Genomic DNA, 23248 nt, shown 5'->3' with positions numbered 1-23248 from the left:
GATATGGTAATGACCACAACATTAATATGTGCTTTGATAAAACAAATCTTACAAATTCAGTAAAAAAAAAGATCAGCAGCATAATAGTAAAGCAAATATGCAGATTTTAAAACCACAATAAAAATTATCAGGTTTAATATTTTACAGTTAATTACAGCAAAAAAAGTGGCTGCTTTTAACACAACTTACAGTTTAAAATTACAGCACTTTATGATGAATTCTATGATTATTTTTGAAAAAACACTCAAAAATACCACCAAATTTTAAAGGTGCCCTATTAATGACTAAAAGGAACCCCCTCCCACCCCCCAAAAGACCAAGTAGTCATCTACAGCAACCCAGAGGTCCAGCTGAGGTTTCTAGACTGCTGTCTGTATCAGAGGCCAATGTTGGATCTGTTGACATTGAAGACACATCATTGACAGATGACGACGAAGATGGATGCTGAGAGCCATTGATCATTGCTGCACCTGTGCTATGAGAAACAAAACAGCAAATCAGTTGCAGATACAGTCGCACGGCTCAGCACTTGCATTAGTCTGTCTCTTCCTAACACTCACTACTTCTCCCCACTTTGGCAAGTCTGAAGACATGCATCTCAAACAACTGTCAACGTAAATAAAATCCACAAGTCATAAAAATGTGGTGCTTTATGAATGCTATGGTAAGAAACACTAAACTCCCATGATGGGATACCTGTCTAATTACAGTAAATGCTAATGACCGAAGGTTAAAAATCACAAATAGTACAAAAACCCAGTGCTAAGATATCCTACTACATGTTGAGAGCCAACTTAGACCATACCTACATATTTTGGGAAAGAAAATGGCATGTTTTTTCATCAGATCCTCCCACTTAGTCGGGGGAAGAGCAAGCATCCACCTGCACTACATACAGCCAGTTTCAGATGTGCTGCAGTTCAAAGCCAGGCATCAGTAAACTCTCAGAAGAGTCAGCAGCAGCAGCTAACTTTTGCCATCTTGTTCTGATGTTCAGCGACGCTTTCTGAATATACTCCATAATTTTTCTCTTTAGAGGAATTTTCAAGACATACAATCTAGAAATCCTGTTTCATTACTTAATAGATAAAAGTAGTGGTTATATCTTCATGTGATACTGCACCAGCTACAAATTACATATCTTACCTGACTATGGCAATGGAGTACATGTATAAAGTACTCTACAGAATACTTCCTGAGATCTTGATAGAGGATTGAAATGAAGTATCAATAATAATTTATCAGATTAATAAAAAGAGATATTCCACCAAATGATGCCAACTCCACATTCCATTCAAATAAGTGCAAACTCAAAGAGAATTCTAGAGATTATCAGTCATTCCAGGGCCGCATTTTTGAACCTGGTTATAGTTGGATATCTTGAACAGTTTTACACTCTCCTGACCTACAGCCCTATGTAGTTTCGTACTGTGCTTTTATTGTAACCAACCTAAAGGGGCTGGCTGCCCACGTATAACCCCATTCTTGGTTCTTTCCTCCAGGTCCATGACTTCCTTGTATATCAATTCTGAAAACGAAGGGAAATAAGGCAGAAAATTGAATTTGCAAACAAAAAAAATCCTCAATTGACAGTTTATCTCCCATTAAAACATACATCTACATTTCTTAGTTCTATTACTGTTTAGAATTAGTTTTGAACAACAGGCTGTAGATTACAGAACGAGCAAGTGGTATTGTAATGTACAATTCTCTACTTCTGGAGCTACAATGGCCTGGAAAGCTCAAGAACACACTGACATTGGTCTCAGACTTTTGTCCAGACAGTCTGGGGACCTGAGGCTAAATGGAGTCTTAATGACTATTCTGTTTTTATCAATGCTTTCTTTGGTACAGAAGAAGCAGTCTTCAAAGAACCATGCAGGCTGTTCTACAGAGGAAGTTTCTTTGTCATTAATTCATTCTCATCTTTAAAATGCCCTTTCACACATTATTATTTTTTTTCATAATGTAGTCTGCCTAAAGATCTGAAAAAAATTCAGAACTCTTACGATTTAACCTGCCTTTTTCCTCTCATAGGTATTTGCCTGAATAAGGAAACTGACCAAGATATTCTTGGCAAGTAGTAGTTTCCTTAGGAGAGATCAGGCCACAAGCTCTTGGGTGAGATAGGAACAAAAACCACAACAAATGTGTCCAAACTGCACTGCCATTCTCCCAACACATATTTGCCACTAAGTTTCCTCAGCAACAACAGGTCACTGTGACATGGAATACGACACTATGGATAGATGTAAGCAACAACTTCACCTCCCTCATCCTTAAAATAAGTTACAAGTGTTTGTAATGTGAATCATACACCCTCCCTTTATACAGGCCAGAACGTTTCTCAGCTAATGGTATCCTGTCATCCAGAAAACACTTCAGCTGTGAATCTCCAGAAGGAGCAATGAAAGAACAGGACTAAACACATGAAATGCAGATCGTAAGAACTGACTTGTCAGGTTACTACTTCTTATCTATCATTGGTCAACCCATGTATGGTTTGAAAGAAAAAAGTATTCAGGAATTACAATTTCAAGGGCAGTGGCAGTCTCAAAAGTAACTTTTATATTGCTTGAAATATTTAAGTTTTTATTTTAGCAACATAACCGCATACCTGCTGCTTCAGAAGGGGAACATATTTGTGTGGAAGGCAGCAAGAGAATTTCCACAATTCTCCTTCTCTCTGCCTTTACAATTAAAACCCTCATAGCTTTTATTTAATAGGTTTCTAACAGAAAGTGGTTGCAAGTGTGACAGTACTAAATATTATAGCCCTGTGTCCATTATCAGCCAACGCAATGAAACTGTCAAAAATATTCCATTAAACGTTTGTCCTACTTTTTAAAAAAAAGTATCATTTTCCTTCTGGCTATACCAGTCTGGCTCCAATTCCTTCCCAAGCATTTTCAGTACAAAGTACTAGATCAGTCAGCGCACTACATTCTTGCTGAGAGCAGCCTTCACATTTCTCTGGATCCAAAGCTCAGTGTTACTGCTAACCCTATTTAAAATACATGAAGCACAAAGAACTAAATGAAGTACCTGAGATAGAGCGAGCAAGCATCCTAAATAAAAGCACCTTGCTTATACTAAGTGAGAAGGGTTATGGTCTAAGGCACTTAAATGCACCTTGGAGACAGGCTCTCAAGAACTAACTAGCACATGGCCCTCGCACTGGGAGAGCTACACACCTGCTCCAAGCTCAGTGAATAACAGAATTATCAATTCAGGCATTTTCTCTGCCTTTTGCTTAGAAATAATCAATACCAATTCTGGAACACACTAAATCCCCTGATATGTTAAATCGTATGATGAAGGACAGCAGTGGTCCAAAGGAAGGAATTTTTTCAACGTTGTCAACACTGTACTAACTAGGCTATGCAAAAGAGTAATACGTTTTAGAGAGGGCAGTTAAATATTGTACTTCTACAGTAAATCAATCATTTACTTACATAAAGAATTCTAACAAAAGTCATGTGATTTCTGAAGAACTATAAGGGCACACAATATCATCTGAATTGCTAACAGCAGCAAAGGAAAACATATGGAATCAGTAATACATATATTAAACATTTCTCCACTAGAAATGGAAGAAGTTTCATATATCTTAAAACTAATCTCCATAGGTCTTTAAAGCACAGTGACCGTCTCTTAGTTCATAAAGTCCAAAGGGTACAGAAGGTTATAGCAAGGTTATGGAAACAATAACATCAAACACCAACAGATGCAGAGGCAAATGCATAGCACCGGAGCCTTTGCAGTAGCACATCTTTTTAGAAGCAGCTTCCAAATGAAACAAAAGCTTTACATTCAAGGATGTTCTCCTTATACTTTGTAAGTATAAAGAAAAAACAGATACAAAACCAGTACCAAAATCTAAAGCTCATATTCTTAGAGGTAATCCTTATGCCATACTCTGACACTTCTCACACTTCAGCCCTGGCTACTTTCTCAAGATTCTATTTATGAAACCACTGCCATCTCCCACATGAGCTACAACCTCGCTCCCTTGCCCACTGCTAACACTCCTTTTGGCTCCCTCTTTCAGTGCAAATAACGTTAACACGCTAATATTCAGACTAACAGTGCTCCAACTCCTCCATCCTTTTTCATCGTAGCAGTTTTGTCCAGAAGTGTTTCCCTTCCTAAAAATGCTGCTTTACCATTTGCAAAAGTTGACTGAAATGAGCAGGCCTACAGCTGAGCGACCTTCAACTCCCTGCAAAGACTCATCACCTTTACAGAAAACGTTTTCAGTCCCGACAACCAAGAGGTTGTGAAGCACTGATCTATTCCCTTGCCATTCCAAGCAGTTTAAGTATATACTATTACGTTACTCAGAAGAATCTTGGTAACAGTAAGCCTAAAAGCACACCTACATTAAAAACCTGCAGGATATGCAAAAGGATCGTTCTTACCTTTCCATTCTTCTATTGTGTGCTCCCTCTCATCTAACTGCTTATCTGGTATCTTTGGTGGAGGCTGGAAAACAAAACTAACTCATGATAAAGCAATCAAAGGGGATAGACAAGCACAATAAATGAAAAATGGAAAGAAGATATTCAGAATAAGGACCTGATTTAAAAAGACTGTATTTACATGGTCAAATAATCTCTCACGCTTGGCTCATTTTCTAGATGCTGCTTCGTGTTTTCAACTTGTTCTAGTTAGCTCATTTATGAATATTAGTGTATTAATTAAAACAGAAACTAAAAGGGCTGGTAATAATGCTCCTAACTGCAGTGGTCTCAAGCACAAGCAGCCCTTTTCACCTATTCAGAGTTAATTGATCACCTTCTCTCTAGATATAATAGATCAGCAGAATTCTAATTGTACCACTTACACCAAACATATTTTCCTGTTCTTAGTGGGCCATCACCAGCTTACTTTCTCTTAAAAATGATTTTTTTTTCTCATAAGCTGAAGTTATTTTTTTAAAGGAAGATTTTCAGTTGATCTCTTTGTTCATTAGTGGCAGTACTTCAAAGCTTCAGATCTTGTATCAGATTTTGCTGAAACACTCATGTGCCAGTTTAAGAGTGCTATCAATTGCTGTAAGTAATGAAAGTATTCCTCTTACCCAGGAGCAAATAACTGGAATACTATCACAAGTAATCAAGCTGTGCTGTAACAACTGTAACTCAATAAATCAGAACTCTGTATCAGAGACTTTCAGTTCATTGCTCCATGTCTAGGAATTTATATGCAATTATACACAAATACATACACAGGTACTGCAGGTACGTGCAAGACTGTGCCTATCCCTATTATTAATTCTAATAAGTATATTGATCAATGTCAATAGAAACGATTACTGCTTGGTTAAGCTTCTAGTGAAATGTGTAAAGCATGAAGCAGTCTCCTCTGAAGCAGTTACACGGAGCATCAAAACAAGCTTGCTTTGACAAAACATCTTCCTTGTTGGAGACCTAAAACAAGGACTTACAGCTTCAGCTTCTGACGGATCATACCAAACATTGATGTATGGGTGCTGGAGGGCTTCATCCACAGAAATTCTTTTCGAGGCGTCTATAACCAGCATTTTTGATAACAAATCCCTTGCTTGACTTGCTGCAAAAGTGAAATTTTCTACTTAGACTATTGCCACATGCACATCACAGTCTTTCAAAGCTCATAGAGAGAGAACACTTAAATAACAAACTCCGTTTTATTATTTATACAACCCTCGTGTAATTTGAAGTTTAAGAAAATGGTGCATGTGATGAAAAAAGAAAAATGAAGAGACCAATATTTTGGAAAGAATTTATGAGTGTGTACTATCTAGAAAAAAATAAAACATCCCATGGAAATAGTTCTAGAGCAACTATGCATAATCGCCCTACAAGCAGGCAAGGGAACACCAACAACAGAATACTTCTTATTTATCAAGCTTGTTACTGGGTCTATAATAATTTAAATAGTAATTTAAAATGAGAATAGGAGCTAGACAATTAACAGAAGACTGAAAAATAAGTCATAACAGATTTCTTTTTAAAAAAAGAGGACTGGGGAGAAGTGGACATCAACAAGTAATTCCTCCTTACTACATTTTTTTCTAATCTCTCTTTTCTTTCTCAGAAAAACAGAATAGAGCAAGAAAGCACCCTTTATTTTTGCTTAAGCAAAGTCTGGCTGAAAGATGAGAAAGGATAACCTTCAGCTAGGAGAAAATCTTTACTGGCTAAACACGGACAAGAAACAAAACGCAATAGAAAGAAGGAAAAACACACAAATACACTGAAGACAAATACTATGGAACTGGCTGTTTAAATGTAAGACAAGTAAATCAGCTGGATGGAAAGATACAGAATGCCACAAAGCCATCACGTTATTTCTATGCAACATCCAACTGCAACACTGCAACTTCCAGCAACCTTTTATTTTCGTTAGCTAAATTCCCTTTTAGAAAGGGATGTTCAAACTCAACTAAACGCTGAAGTCTTCACTATGAAGATTGAAAGCAATTATACAAAGTAATAACATTTTACCAGATTGGAAGCAGAGGGAGAACACTTTTGAAGTGTCTGAAAGATAAATGCTGAAGAAGGAAAAGCATTGATTGTGATGATCCAAAAGGATATAACACGTAAAATGTGTTATGAGTCTCAAGGTATAGCTGAGGTCTGTATTCTGTTAAATTCGTTTTCTATGGGCAAAGTATTCATATATAATAAATAGGAAAACCTTGGATAAGAAGGAAGAAGAAATGAACATATCAGGTCATGTGTTTGCAGTACAGAATACCTAGTATGATTAGAGCAAGGTACAGTAAGGAAGCTGTATAAACCATGTTCAAGTAAAACCAACTACACATCACGAACAGTTTAAATACAAAGGATTCATGAAGGTGAATCCTAAATATCTGGAGTCTTCCATTTTTTCTCCATGAATTAAGGCCTGCCGGAAAGGCCTTACCACCATAACATCAAGTTACAGATGTGTCTCACCAGGGTTTCAGTATACTCTGCCCCTGGGTATGGCTCTGTACCTGCTGGCAGTACAGCCTTGGCTGGAGTAGCAGAGGACAAGCACCTATCCCTGTGCTCTAAGTGACAGCTGTTTTTTTGTTTTCCACATAAACTGTAATTGTTAGTCACAGAAAACACGGTGAGCTTTAGAAATAGTAACTTATTCCAGAAACTAAAGGATATATGTATATAATGAATGCACAAAACTTTATTTTCATCCCCAAACAAACAAGATCTGCTGTGGCTGTGAAACATCTACTCTCTCCTCTCACTTCTCACTTTCATTTCTCTGTTCAGATATCTAAATAGGAGCTGTTCCAGAGAATATAAGAAAGTGTCAGTAACCAAACCTCTGTACTTCCATCTGCTCCCATTACATAAATGTTTTAACATGTAAATCCTTAACAGAAGGATTTTATAGTGAACAAAACCAAGATGCATTTCTGTTGGGTACAACACAGTTTAAGAACTTTCAAAATATACAGCACACTTACCTTTAAGTTTGTTGTGTTCAGAATCAGCTGGGAAAAGGACATCTGGAAAAAGCTTCTCAAAGCTATATCCAGCATACTTGGGTCTGTTCTCCACGTAAGTTCGAACTGTGGGCTGTAATTTCTTCATAAATTCGGGGCACGGTGTTCCTAGCTGCTCTATAACTTTATTCCATTGATCAATATCTAAGGTTGCACAGCTAAGAAAAACAGTGTCTAATTTGCAACTAAAAGATATGTTAAAACCACATAAAATATCCAACAGAGATTAAAACAGAAATCGCCACAAAGTTTCAAGTTCATCATTAATTAGCAGCATCTTCATAGAGAAAACAGTGAAGCAAGGAAGACTCAGCATCTCAGTAATGAAGGCAACACATATTTCACTTGAAATCATAAGAATTAAATGGCAAAGGATATACTTCTGCAAAACAGAGGAAGTTAAAGACAGACATTCTGTAGAACAATTAACTTCCTGGTCCAAACTGATATTCACAATACTCCAACTACTAACCCTCATTCAGGAACTGGAGAGAATCACCTCCTAAAGCTGCTTTGTCCTTCCGCCTCACTCCGGTAACTCAGCTGAGTTCTGGACTGTACCAAGTTAGTGATCTCACGCTGACAAAACACAGTGCATAGCAGCATGGCCACATGAAGGATTAAATCCTGGCACATACAGGTCAACAACAATTTTGCCAGTGTCTTCAATGAAGAATTGAAAGACTTTTGAGGCCAAGGAACATCTTCCCCAAAAAGTTTATACAGCTAGGGGACATTGACAAGTTCATGGCAGAAGAATTTAATACATGCTACTAAGCAAAACAAAGCAAACAAAAATTTGGCTCATTGCAGATGGTTACATACTGGGAGAGAGCTCCAGTAAAATTTCACACATGCTTATTTCATTCAAATAGTCTCCCCAGCATTTTCTTTTTGGCTACTGCCTAAGAGTAGACACTGGGCTCCCTAAGCCCTCAGGTGGATCAGCAGGCTCTCTCTTAAAGCTTCAAGGATTTTCAAGTTCTACAATGCTTTAGCACAGGTCTTGAAGGAAAAAAAAAAAAAAAAAAAAAAAAAAAAAAAAAGAAAGATACTGCCTGAATTAAAAGTCAAGCTAGCTAGCAACCTGGATTCACAAAGCTAGCAGGCAATGACAAGGCTGTGTGAAAGCATGGACTCCCTGGATCTCCTTGTCACGCCCCAAAACCTTTACCTAGTCCTCCCACCCATGTACTAATGTATTGGTTTTTAAACCATCAACCTGCAAGAAAAGCAGGAAAGATTTCTCATGGCATCTAATCAACTACTGGTGAAACAAGATGCCAAATTCCAATTCAATTTCCATTAATTTTAGTGAGGATCCAGAGTTCTCAGCTCTGTTTGCTTGCAGCAGATCCTTTGTCTGAAGCATTTGTTTGTACAACCACCCTCGCAGACACCACTGAGCCATTCATGGAATAGCAAGACAGGAGCACCAGATATTTCTGAAAGCTGTTTGCAGGATCATTTCTGCATACAAAAATAAAACACTCCGGAGGACAATCACTTAATTACACGTCTCCTATAAAACATAAAAAAAATAACAACAGCTAAATGTGCTTGGGTACCAAACGAGATTACTAAGTTATTACATAGAAATGAGCTCCAAAGCAAAACGCAACGCACGTGAACCAGTAAAACACCACCTAAATAAACATAAATGCCTCTCTTAAATATGACAACATCCAAAATCAATGAATAGACACTATATCAAATTGAAAACAAGCAAACAAAAAAGGAAAAATAAGCCTGCAGTGGTATTTTGCTCTTCTTGCTAGAATTTCTCACTAAGCATTGATTTCTAAAGAGCGCCATACACGTGAAAGCTATCTGTGCTGTTGTTTGCTCTAAGTGCTATAACTGTAGTTATTTTTGCAGCAACCTGGAACCAAAATTACAAACTTGCAAATGCTTTTTTGAAAAGGCAATTTAAAAACAGTATTTTAAGAATTAGATCCACCTTAACCTGGAACTAAATCGTTGTGGTATCTTTTGACCTTTTCAAACTACATCTTAGGCCAAAGGTAAGGATACGATCTGTACCAGGAAATAAAACACCACCTTTGATCATTTCTCCCATGATGCACCCAACTGACCAAATGTCAACTGAAAACAAAATGCAATGATATTAACAGAAAAGATAGTTATCAAAATAAAGGAAATAAAAATATCGAGACGCACACACACGTGAAGTGACTATAAAAAGCATGTGTAATGGAAGTGAGTGAAGGTGAACGTACGCTAACTACAGGACCAGCAGAGACTATGTCCTACTGCTAGGTGCAGCCTGACTTAAAATGAAGTCCTTAATTTTTTTTTTCAGTGTTATCACAAGAAAAATTCATGTCCATTTAATAAAAAAAAAAAAATAAATTGTACAATATGCATTTTCATGACATAACATCAATAAAAAGGTTAATCACTTCCTAACTAATTCAACCTGCTGCAGCAGCACAAGGATACAGTCCCTTCCTGGAAAGAGGATTTTGTGGCAAACCATTTCGCCCATAATGCACCCCACAGACCATAAATCCACTATGTTTGTAGCACAAAAAGAAGGAAAAGCAAAGCAAACGGTCATTTAAAATTAAAAGAAGCATAACATGACTGCATTCTATAAACTGCAGAGACAGCACAGGAAGAAGAGCAAATCTTTATATTAATCAATGAAACCACTTTTAAGAACACAGTATTTAAGGATTAGCTTTTAACTGTCTCAAATACAAGGCAGAAAACCATCCTTTTGTTTAACACAGTGCGAGAGCAAGAGCTACAGCAGAGGGAGAGATACACACGAATCAAGCAGAGTGATGCGCATCTTCAAGTTCCGAGGCGTGCAAAGCTCTTTCAGTAGAATAGTCGGATCTCCAAGACAAGTTTATTGAAATTTTCATTGTAACTATAGGAATCATTTTAAGAGTAGTAACCAAAAATGACCTTTCAAAATACGGGACACCTGCATAGTTAATACTTTCAGGAGCAGAATTAGTTGTTTCATAGGAATTAACATTTGCCATCAAGTATTTCCCGTAAGTCAGATTACCATGTATATCTCTCTCCCCTTAAACAAGAAGCAAGTACAATCAGTAAAAGATCACTTAGAATTTTAGAGGATCAGTTAATGACAATATTAGTACGCTCCTAAGAGATTTCAAGTTAAAGTTCTTTGGTTTAAGAATATTTCTCTAGTTCTGTCGAAATAACATACAAACAAAAAGCTCAATAGCAGTGTTTTTTGTACAAAAGATTATTTTCCACAATATCTTAAAATAAATCATTCAGAAGATATACTCAGAGATGCACAAGTTCACTTTTTACAGGTATGCCAATTTTTCTGAAGTTGCATCAGAGAAACTCTATTAACTCTGTATGCAAATGTTTTCTTCATGTCATAATTATGCATCTGTATTATGATGAATAGTTTTATATCAAATGTAAGACCAGAATTTCAGTTAAGCAGAGAAGAAGGAGATTTAAATGAGAAAAACTGTATGCCAAAAATCACATTTGAAAGTTGCGAGGGAGCTGAACAATTTCAAGCAGACAACATTGCTTCTTATTGAAAACATTCCTTCCTTCTTATGTAATAAAAGTTCCTCTAAAATAATGTTTAAATTGTATGGTAAGAGATCACAACTGTACATATTAATAGGTCAAAATTAAGGGCCTGGTTCATTTAAAAATGATTTATGATTTGTACTGTTTTCCCTTTAAAACACTTTTTGAAAGTTTACAGAAAGTACATATTCTGCTGCCTTCACAAATCAAAATATATTCAAATGTGCTGTAAATAATGTGTCCAATGTGATGAAAATACCTCCCATAACTACATAGAGAAGTCTGGTAAGAGAAATAACATGAGTCAATAATCTATCTTCATACATCAGAAGACTCTGGGGACTAAGAAAAACATTACATACAATTCCTCTGTTTAACCTACAGAACAGAATGCAGAAATTAACCCTGTCACCTGCTTGTTTGGGCCACTCGCTCTTTTTTTTTTAGTTACAGATTTCATATGCACTTACATAGCACCAAAGATTACTGCTCTTCAGTATGTGTCTCAGTCATCGGCACATGTACTGATGTGTCCTCCCTCATCTTGAAGGGGAAGTGCAGTAGGGAACTGAAAGAGCATGAAGATGCCAGATGACCCTGCTTTAAATGTTAGTCTCTTTTTAAAGTGTTAATTGTTGTCAGTTTTTAATATTTAATTCTACATTAAACAAGTTAACCTTTACTTTAACTATGGGTTTGGAGGGCTACAACTGGCATCGATGTCAACAGGAGTGGATCCTGGGCAGCCCATAGATCTCACTACAAGTGCATCCTTTCTACTTGCCTTGCTGCCCTCTGCAGCCTTACTGTGCTGTCAGTGGAGCTGCACAGGAAGGAACTCATCAGGCAGCGACTGTGAAGAAGAACACAATTTATGTAAATAACCTCCTCATAACAACAGTACATAGGGAAGAAAATACAGGCTGCTTCCTGAACCAGTTAGCAAACAAATTCACATTCTATAGAAAGTGTCATTCTCAACTCAATGACCACATATTCAGGTTTTGGGAAGATGCTATATAGTTTTTCATATGAAAGTAAATTTGGATTTACATTCTGCTGCAAAACACAACTCACTCCTGACTTAGAGAAGGGGGCTGTCATTAGCACGGCCACTAGCAACAACAGGGTGCTCTAGAACACAACAACAATAAACCTCAGCATCATTTGAATGGAAAGAATGTTTCACACTTTTGTAACTCAAAATGACAAATTTCATGAGAAAAATGTGAACTGGGCAATCTATGGCAGAAAACCTGAGACCTCCATCACATCAATTCCTTCTGCAAGGCAGCTGAATGACTCTACAGCTTTAGGGTTTTGTGACTATTGCCTCTTAGCTGGCCATTGCTAGGTTTCAGGGAAAGAAAAAAGAAAGAAAAAACTTAAAGCAGTGTTTCTACAGAACTTCAGCAGTTAAAAAAAGTAACTTGTGCTTGCTTCACTCGACATCTGTCTCAAAAGTTACAGAAAAAATAGCCAACTGTACATCCTATCTGGCAGATTAATGATCCAAACAGAAACATAAATCACAGACTTGAAAAAAGACCTATTCTCATTCCTTTGAGTTGGATTCTTCCACTGTCACACTGATAAGAGTTGTTCTTCCTGGCTTTCATACACAATAACAAAAAGGAAATCAGTTTCTGTGAACATAACAGTTATACTTTCTGTACGACCTGAACTTGTCCTAATACTATGCAGTTGACAGGGAAGTATGCAGACTGTATTAAAGAACTCTGAAAAACACTGCAAGCCCCAGTTGTGCCTGTAACCAGAGAAGCCACACACCTCACCTCACCAGGAGACAGCTAACAAAGCCTCTAGCACTGCAGCACCTCCTGGGGCTCACTGGAGGACTAATAGGTAATGTGTTCAAAACACAATCAGCAAACCAACGGTGACCCTTGTGCACAGCACCTGCCTGAGGCAGAAGCACCAGGTGAGGTGAACTGACAGCAGCGACAGCAGATCAATGAAATGGCAGCAGAATCAGAGCCATAAATAGACCTTCAGGAAGCACGTGTTCCATTGGTTTCCTAAAGGATACTCGGTGTTCATTTAGAAGATTGTGTGATTTTTCCGCAAATGCTAAATGCTTTCCTAAATTTTTTTAGAGGTTACTGAGAAACAGAGGGCCAAAGGAGTAAAAGGAGGAGGGAAATGTAAGCAAGCAGAGGGACAAAGTAAACAAGTTTCCCTGTAACTCATCGTGGACCACAGAGAACTTATAATGCTTCTTAACGGGGCTCTGCATTTTTCTTCAGCAGTACTGTTTAGGAACTTAGTGCAACAGTTTTAAAGTGAGCTGGTTTTAATAAAAGCAATGCCATGGCAGGTGGCTTGAGTTTGTTTGTCACCTACTCTTGAGTGGCTTTACTGAATGTAGGGTTTTAAACATTAAATTTGGGACACACAATTGCAATTTATGTCCTCATCAGGAATAAAATCAGACAACGGTATACAAAGGTATGTATCACATCTTAAGAAAACATATTTCCGTTTCTTCATGAAGGAAAATAAATCCACCAAGCAGGTCACTTAAATTTTTAAACAAACAAGGCCCTCAATTTTTTCTCCTATTAAATGTAAACATTATTAATGGAATTAGATAAATAAATTGGTGTACCCAGAATCTGCATTTTGGTCACATGCCTAATTTATAAAATCTTTTACATCTTGAAAAAAAAACATTAAACATGTAAAATGTGGCGTGCCAAACAAAAAATAAAGCTATGCCAAAGAAAGACTATATTTGCTGACCGTTTTCTTTGTATCCCATCCCTAGGATGACCTCTGGTGCTCTGTAGTAACGAGTCACTACATAAGGCGTCATCATAAAACTAGTTCCTGCAGTTCTGGCCAGTCCAAAGTCAAGAATCTTCAAAGTGCAGTCTGACTTTACTACTATATTACTGGGCTTTAAGTCCTTTAAAAAGAAACATGATATATGACCACTAAGACAAGCACAAAGTACTCGTTGGTTCACATTTTTAAAAGAGAATACTGCTAACATTCAACCCCACATATATGACTAGGTCATTTCTATAACTGCAGTTTACTTTCCCCCTTGCATTAATTCATATGCATTCAGCAGACCATAGAATTAATTCCCTTCTTGTGCTCGTAGATTCATATAGCAATTAAAGAAGGAAAATACAACTAGTGTTACAAGATATTCTAGCAATGTGTGAAATAAATTGAGGTTAGTATGAAATGTTAGCTCTGAGAAAAGGACTAGAAACTGTCCACTGGAACACCAGTTATTACTACAATGCAGAACATAAATAATGTGACAATTGCAACAATCATTACAGTATAAAAATCAAAAATATAAAAATGATTAGAATCATTCATAAATGCAAAAAGCAAAAGATTTCTTTGCTGGTTGGGGCTGCATTACCTCTTTTGAACCAATGCAGATATTTCTCTGAACAGGAAGGAAATGCTCATGCTCACATAGATCTAATTTCTCATTTAGGATTTGGTTTACATTATACCAAGTTTGGTGACCAAACAAAAAAGGGCACCAGTGAAAAACTGCCAGATACTTAACTATTAAATTGGAATGAAAAATTACATACTTTCAGAGGTTCTTAGTTGGAATCTTGGTTAACTTTACTCTCTTCAGTTCAACTTCAAAATTATATTAGCAACAGGGCTTTGCAATGTCTACACAGACATTCTCAGTCATTATCTCTGGATATCTTACACACATCTGAATGTCACAGAGCAATTATTAAGAGCAGAGTAGGTTCAGAATGACTTTGTCATCAGAAAATCATTCATAACACATAAACCATCCATACAAGGTTGGATCCTTTCTAGTTACCTCTACCAACAATAATGAGACAAAACAATATGATGTGGCAGAGGACTCCGGTATTTTAGCTGTGAGCATTTGATAACCAGATCTTTCTTTCATTATTTCTTAAAGATGCAGAAGTGGTAATCTGCAAGATTTTCATTTGTACTGGTATGTCTTTCAAGCCCCTTGGAGGGCTAAGCTGCACTAAAGACAGAGAGGAAGCCAAAAAAGAAAACACAGGTTTTGGAACAATAGAATTTTAATGGGTAATTAAATGTCTTGCATACTTACATATTCACACACTCTTCTAAATCACACACACAAAGACTGTGAAGACAACTTTGGCTTAAAAGATTCTCAAATGTAATGAATAAATCCAAGTATTATGAGGCATTTCAGCTATTCAGTGTGCATATTTCAGATTTTGCTAAAATCCTGTTATTATAAGCTTTATTTTTGTACAAATCTATTATCTGGAGGATGTTCACTGAAGAATCCCAGGTGCATGCTGCTAATATCAGCTGTATTTGTCCTCCCCAAAGCTACAGGATCAACACTGAAAATGTTGAATAAATTTTCCCCTGGCAAGAGTAAAAACACTGTGAAAACAAAAACTAAAATTTAAAGAGTACTGTCCATCTTAGATTTCTGAACACTGCGTGTTTCTCACGAAGCCTAGGAGCATGTTTTCATGCAGAATACAGAATTCCTGTTGTTCAAAATGATGGAGGTGTGTTGACTTATACTGGATTTCAAATTCATGCAAGACCAATACCTCATGTTTTAAATAAATGAGGACTCAAAAGATCCTGTGAGAGCAATTAACTTTGCTAGGCTGTAGAAATACATCCAGAACCTATAGGAGAAGACATATCAAAATAACTCTTTTTTTTTTTTTTTTTTTTTTAAATCAGCTACATTTTTGAAGAAGTTTCTTTCTCTTTCTAAAGAGATTTGTGTGAAGGCCTTCCATTAGTAGGCACCTTTGTTAAGTACTCAAAATTAGGCAGAATACAATGTTACAGAGCCTCCATGCAAGACTAATGAGATAGGTTGTGTCCTTCAGCAAGTTAGTGAGGCGCAATCCAGCAACTGATTATTCATCCTCCACAAATTGCAAAATATAAATGAATGCGTACTTGTAGACTTGCTGGAGACTCCATCTCTGCAAAATGTTTTGAACACCACAGTGCTCATCTGTCAACATTTATTAAAGTCAGCACAAAGACACAGTCAAGTCTTTATCAACCTATATCTTTACCCAATGCCACGAGAGCTAAATATATCTTCTGCAACTTACAGGTGAAACATTCCAAAATTCTGTGTGTGTAACGCCTGCCTCTAGTCTGCTATAAGGAAACACCACACTTATTCGCATGGCAGAGAGCATCCAATGCTACAGGCACACATGGAAAATATTTTAGTTTCAGTCATTTGTCAAGTTTTGAGAAAGTAGCTGAGATGGTATGATCAACTCAGCTATGTTAGGCATTGAATAACAAAGTTAAAAACATATGAAACTATCAATAGCAAAAATTGCTTAAAACTTTTAAGGACATTAAATAATTGCACTGAATTACTACTCAGAATGTTTCAAGGGCAGCCACAGTAGTGCAGACTATGTTTAAGAAACAAGTTTCAAGAAAGTCACTAGATCTAGATACTTGGGATAGTGCTGCTAAAAGATCAGAAGACAGGCATAAGGAGTTATTACTGAAGCCACACGTTCCATATGCCCTTTTGCCTTCCGAGATCTTGTTCAACAGAAAGAATTTTGACACCTCACACTTTAAAATTTAAAGAAGCAACACAAAAAGCAAGCAAGCAATGCAAAGATTTTGCTTGCACACACTGAAGCTTCAAGCAGTCAGAGAGCAAGTTGCAAAATGAAAGTCCACCAAGAAGGCATGCAAGTGAAACGTCCTTCAAAATCATTCAAGCACACTATTTGCATAGCAATTGTATCTATAGACAATCTCATTGGATTGGGCTATCTCTAAACTCTGTATTACTGCACAACATGAAGCACTTCAGAACTCCGCCCATATTTATAGAGGCAGAAAATGTATCGGTAAAGCTGTCCTTACTCCTATCCAACAGCCCACTTTAGTAGTAGAAAAGAAGCAATGACTGTATAGATGTTTCCATTTATTACTGATTTCTACAGGCTCAGTTATTCAGTGCCTACTTTACAGCAGCACAAACTGTCCTTGAAGCAATGTCTGCACAAGCACTTAGCGTTTGCCTGCACTGACCCACAGAAGGAGACTCATTGTCTATTCTAGAACATCTATAAGCACATGCAGGGTAGGAAGGGCAGGGTGCAACAGCTGGGTGGTGCTTCTGCCTATTCTTTCCCCAGCTCTTTCAAATATAGTCATACTAGGGCAAACTGTGAGAAGAAAGCCTTCACCTTCCCTCCCTGAGCTCTTAACTAGAGTGAGACAGCAGATGTGTACTAGAACCAGGTGAGCAAAAGTGTTCTGCCATTTACATTTTATTTGCTCTTTATACAATACCCTGGTTCTCTTGAATGAGAAACAGCAGACTGAAAGGGAGTGTCATACTGCCAGTTCTAGCTTGCAGGCCACTCCACAATGAGCTGGGCTACTGAACTGGCAAGCACCGCAGCACAGTAACGAGGTTGTAGCATTCAGAATTGCTATTCATGATTTTGCTGTACATCATCCTTGAGGGATACTACACAGTACTGACTGAAAGTACTGTGCATACATAAATTAAATTAATTTTTTCCTGCATAATTTCTCTCTACAAAAAAAAATTACAGTGAAGAACATAACACTGTAAAAATACAAGTTTAGAGTTTCCCAAAATAATAGAAAGCATATTGGAAAAGTTATAACTAGGCAACCTCAAGTAATCATCACATTACACATAAATATATATGTGAGATGTTCAACTTGAATAGGTGAGCTTAAATTCAAAATATCCTAACTGGATTTCACATACAAGCCACTAGAAAAGTAATTGTCATTTTTGCCTGCAGGCAACCTGAAGGAATGCTTTGTGACACACAGGTGTATGAAAGCTCCACTCACAGGTCTTTATCATGATCTGTTTGTCTGGAAACTTCAAATACTTATTTTCTACTCTGTTAGTAAAGGAGCTGAAATAAATTGGGCAGTTCTTTCAAAAGATGGAATTTCAGGTTTGGTTACCAAAACAACAAAGGCGGAGGTGATTTCAGATATTCTTTCCTGCCATGACTGCTAAAATTGAACACGATACAGAATTACAGAAGGTAACGCAACTCACTGCTATAATTATTTTTTTTTTGTCCTGTGCAGATTATTTTCAAATCTAGGAAAAACATCCAAGAGGTCCATTCCAGAATTACAGAGCAACAAAGGAAGCTTGATTTCCTTTCAGCTTTCTCTCCCTGTCCATGGCATAGGCTACAGAACACTATTTGTACACACATTTCTGATTTTTTTCCTGACTCATTTATATAGAATCATAAAATCATTTAGGTTGGAGAAGGACTCTAAGGCAAAACTTGATGCAATGAAAAAGTAACATGGAAATTCACTTACCCTATGTATAATTCCAGCTGAGTGAAGATGTTTGATACCACACAGCATCTGATAAAGCAGATAGGACATTCGTTCATGGTCTAGCTCCATCTGAATTACTTGGCAGAGATTTGCATCCATGAGCTCCATTACTATGTAGCTTATAAAGAGAAAAAAAAAACCAATCTGATAACGCTGCCAATTTACTGTATTCTTTACCTTGTTCATCTTTCAATGTTAATATTTTTGAAGTTAATTCACAGCTTTAGTTTATATCAAACTTACACATCTTGAAATTCTTCTAGGGATTTCTGTGGTGTGAACACATTCAGTAAGCCGATTATCTGTAGGAAAAAAAGAGAGGAAGTATAATCGCATCACAGCAATAGCAAAGTTGCAAATCAACATTTCAAAACAGACATCCAGCATCCTGATACAATCTTCCTGGTATCCACTGAAGCACCAGATGCTCAGAGTGTCAACCATGCCTAACATGCTGTAATAGATGCTAATGATTTTGTGAGAAGTATTTATCCTCCAAAAGTCATACAATCTAAAAACATTTTGTGTGGATTAAAAGGTTAAAACCTGAAGAAATTAGTCAGTCTTTCCTTGCACCCTACTTTAAATATAAAAAAAAATCATTAAGATTCTCATTATGTATGATGAAAAATTAAATGAAAAAGTGACAAGAAAAACTACCAAAGAGATATCACTTTGCCATAGACAGAGGTGAATCAAGAAATTGATTCAAAGTTAAAAACAGCAATTTTATAGTATTTTCCAGTTGCTAAGAATGGAGGGTATGTGCAGCAACAGGTCAAGATATTACTCATCAAGAGTCAAGCAGGGTTGCAATAGTTAATAATCACATAAATTATGCTACTAGGTAAATTTTCCAGAGAATCCACATATAAACCACTTATTTCTCAGAAGTAAGGTTTCGATGATTCTTCCTTGCCTAAAAGCCAGGGAGAATTTTCTCTTGCTGAAGAGAGATCAAGTGAGAAGGTGAGGAAGAAGGCATACAGCTGTCATTTAAGGCAGAAAATGGCCAATACCAGACTTCTGTAATCTAAATCCAATACATTTATCACTTTTTCTCTCCCAATGTCTCTAATCAGCTCTGCTCCACAGCTTTTCAAGCATCATACACAGTTCCTGCTGTCACAGCATGGCTCCTAACTCATTCATGCATTACAAAATAAAGAAATAAATAAAAACTATTGCAGGCTTTTTCCTCCTTCTTGTTTAGCACCAGGAACAGAAAGAAGAATGCAATTACCATTCAGAGTATTCTCATTTGCCAGCTGTCTGTAAAATGTAGCAATGTAACACCATCTCCCTTCCTGAGTCTGAAGGAGGAGTTTGAAGACTGGACAGGTATTAACACTAGCCTGCAACTGCTCTTCTCAGACCCTTTTGTACTTAACACAAACATACAGCCAGGTTCTGAAAACCACTACAATCTATAAACGATGTCATCTCTGAAATGGTCTTTAAAATGTTTACAAAGAACAACTACCTGGTCGATCCTTTAATACTTAAAGCAGAACAGCCCACTTACATTTTTGTGATTAACACACTTCATAAGAACAAGCTCCCTGTAAGCTCTTTTAGCGTGGGTTTGATTCTGAAATGGTCGGCTTAGTTTCTTGATTGCAACGTTTCGCTCAAGGATGGCATCATAGGCTGCACTGTAAATAAAAATAACATGATTTCATATCAGTGTTACAATCAATTAAGCTCAGGCATTTTCTATTTTTCCAAATACCACGTATTAAGTCTGCATGTAAACAAAGCTTCTGGTATTAATCAGCTTCAGGGAGATTAATAGCAAGGTGCTCGTGTATGCTTTGCAATACAAAAATTTTAAAGATTTTCCCAGATTTGTAGCCCTAACACACAACAATCACCAATAAAAACTGCATGACCTCTGTTTCCTGGAATATCTGCCTAAAGGTACTGATGTCTTGCCACTCACTAGCACTGAAGAACAGACTGCCTAAAAAGATCCAAAATGCTTTAAACATAAAATCCACATCAATTTTACATATAATCTTCTCACTGAAACGTAGGGATAAGAAGAGAGGAAAAGTAGGTTATACATAGGTCCCACGCTCTCATTCATGATGCAGCATGCAGCTGTTTAATATCCTCATGACAATATCCGCATCGACATCAAGATAAAACAAAAAAAACCAAAATGCTAGGAAAGCCCTAACATCTTTATGTCTTCAAGGAAGAATAAAATTCTATTTGCAGATAGATGTCAAGATTGCTAATAATTCAGTAATACAAGCTGTTGAAAAGATGAGGATTATTAGTGGGGACAACTCCTGTACATATTGTCATGACAGGAAGGCAGGGATTTTGTTTTCTGCAAGAAGTAATACAGCAGCTGACTACTGTGCAGACTCAGGAAATATTTGTCAGCTAGTAAAAAAGCCTCAGCAGGGAAAAATACCATTTTATTGTCTCTTACTGAGAATGGTACACAAAACTAATGAAGAACATCTGCCACTAAATGGTCAGCATTTACCAAATACAATTGGAAATATGTTGTCTATACAGTACTTAGGCCTGAATGATTTCTTTTTTTTTAGCATCATAAAACTGTAGAGTTACAAGGGAAAAAGAAAGAAAAAATTAGATGAACATATACTGGTAAGTTTTTTTGTTTGTTTGTTTGTTTATATTTCCTTCATCTACCCATAAGATAGTTCATATCTTGCAAGAGAGAAGCAAAGAGGAGATCAGGAAAAAATGACAAATTTCTAAATCTGCAGTACACAAACATAGCCTTAGAGTCTGTTTCAAAGCTGAGCCTTTAGATCATCTACTTTAAAACTACTTCAGCAGCAGGACTAGTGGGAATGGCCTCAAGTTGCACCAAGGGAGATTCAGGTTGGATGTGTTAGGAGAAACTGTGTTTAGGAACTGGAATGGGCTGCCCAGGGAGGTGGTGGAGTAACCATCCTTGGAGGTGTTCAAGGAATGTTTAGGTGTTGTACTGAGGGACACGGTTTAGTGAGAAATATTGGTGATAGGTAGATGGCTTGATTGGATGTTCTTAGAGGCCTTTTTGAGCCTTAGTGATTCCATGATTCTATATTCTTCCAAATTAAGCCGGATTAGTGGAAAAGAAAAAACAAAGAAACAAAAACACAACTCAATCCAAATCACAAGAATTACATACTATCTCCTTCACAAATGGGCAAAATTCAACCATATGAGTGCTCCAGTTCATTTCAGGGCAATCAGAGTGGCTTAACTGAAACAGCTTCATTTATCATAAGCATAATTTGCACATTACACTGACAGTCTGCATCGCAAGTGCTCACTAGCTGGTGTAAGACACTACTATGGAACTAAGTGAAATAGGTCTCTAGCAAACTATTTTAAGAAGAAAAAGCATGTAGAAGCATCAAATATTACATAGAGGTTTTTTTTGGCTTTTGTTTCACTTTAAGCAGTGTGGCTTAGGATCAGGATTAGTTCCTTTATCCTTTTAATTTATGGGACTCAGGACACCTAAATGAATTTACACAGAAGGGCACCAGTTCTGATGCAGGAAGGGATGCAAGTCAAAATAAACAACAAAACCCACTGTTGACGACTAATGATCATAAACACTATTTTTCACATAACGTATAACTGTAAAGGCACTCCAAAAATTCTATTAACAGAACCTAGAAGTGTGTTTACACTTTGAAGAAACCTTACCATACTATTCCTTGTGCTCCTGATCCTATCGGTTTTAAGTTTTGATACCGTTTCAATACAGTGAATGTAGAATCTCCAATTTCAACACTGTAGAAATTGTTGTCACGCTTGCTTCTGCTCATGACGGCAACTTAGGCAGATCACTTCATCCAAATTCTGCTCCTGGCTGCAAAGAATTAAAGAGAATTAAGATTTTACAACTGTATTTAATACAACAAAAGGAAAAATTCCCCATAACATCTGGAAGACGCTTCTCGCAGAAGGCCCATATGCAAACATATGCTGCTTTTCACATCTGCAGGAATAAGATGACGTTTTGTTTTTAGGAATGTTCCTCAGACAGGATTCTAGAACAGAAAAAAAATAATAAAAAACAAGAATTGAATGATTGGCAGCAAAAATCTTACATAGCAGTGAACAGAAAGTCAGAAGGTTGGTTATGTCATCCACAGAGCACAGAGCGTTGCTGAGCCTTTTCACGCATATGCAGCAAATTAAGCAAGGTCTGGACCAGATGCCCTCCAGAAGTCTCTTACAACCTAAATTGTTGTATGACTCATTCAACAAGATACAGGAGTGACAAACCATCAATACATTTTCCAGACATTAAAATAATGAAAATGTTCTTGGCTGCAACTGCCAGGAATGCCCATCACTGACATGGAAATACACAGAGTTAATCAAGGACAGAAAAGGAAAACTGGCCTTGTCATAGACCTCTCATCATAGCTCCCAGGAAACAAAATAAAAAGCAGGACAAGGAAAAACAAGTATAAGATGAAATGGACTTCTATTCCACAAAAACAAACAAACAAACAAAACACCATTCTGGTGTTAATAAAGGAAAATCAGTATCTTAAAGTACACATTCATAGGAGAAAAAAGTAACATGCACAGTGGCTTTTACTGTACTGTACACTGTTTCTTCCTTGTCAGTTGTACTCTTCTAATTTTTTCTTTACATGGGGGTTGGGTGGAGTTGTAACACATGTCTAGCAGTGTAAATTCTTGTTTAACTATAAGAAATATCTTTATTTCTTCAAGAGTAATAGCATGGTATCTTCCTTTGTTACTAACGTATGCAACACTTACCCATATTGTCATTCATCATTCCCAAAC

The 23248-nt window shown here is 37.0% G+C and overlaps 1 protein-coding gene across 4 annotated transcripts; it reads right to left on the bottom strand.

Annotated features, from left to right (window-relative positions):
* Positions 1-324: 324 nt before the first annotated feature.
* On the bottom strand, positions 325-22251 carry MAPK8 (mitogen-activated protein kinase 8; the record flags this gene model as incomplete). 4 transcript variants are annotated; one of them, XM_079535188.1, is made up of 11 exons in its annotated part: positions 325-470; positions 1451-1528; positions 4422-4485; positions 5450-5574; positions 7466-7648; positions 9968-10039; positions 13826-13991; positions 18425-18563; positions 18689-18747; positions 19971-20100; positions 22130-22251. In XM_079535188.1, the coding sequence occupies 11 exons, from the start codon at positions 22249-22251 to the stop codon at positions 325-327; spliced, it is 1284 nt and encodes a 427-aa protein (XP_079391314.1). The 4 variants fall into 4 exon arrangements, with proteins under 4 accessions (XP_079391314.1, XP_079391312.1, XP_079391313.1 ...); XM_079535186.1 differs by lacking the exon at positions 9968-10039 and adding an exon at positions 9539-9610 and having other exon boundaries at positions 5381-5574; XM_079535187.1 differs by lacking the exon at positions 9968-10039 and adding an exon at positions 9539-9610.
* Positions 22252-23248: the final 997 nt, after the last annotated feature.

The sequence above is a fragment of the Tetrao urogallus genome (assembly GCF_951394365.1).
Source record: "Tetrao urogallus genome assembly, chromosome: 5".
NCBI lineage: Eukaryota > Metazoa > Chordata > Aves > Galliformes > Phasianidae > Tetrao > Tetrao urogallus.
Note: the sequence above shows the minus strand (reverse complement) of the source record. Positions and strands in the feature narration are given on the sequence as shown.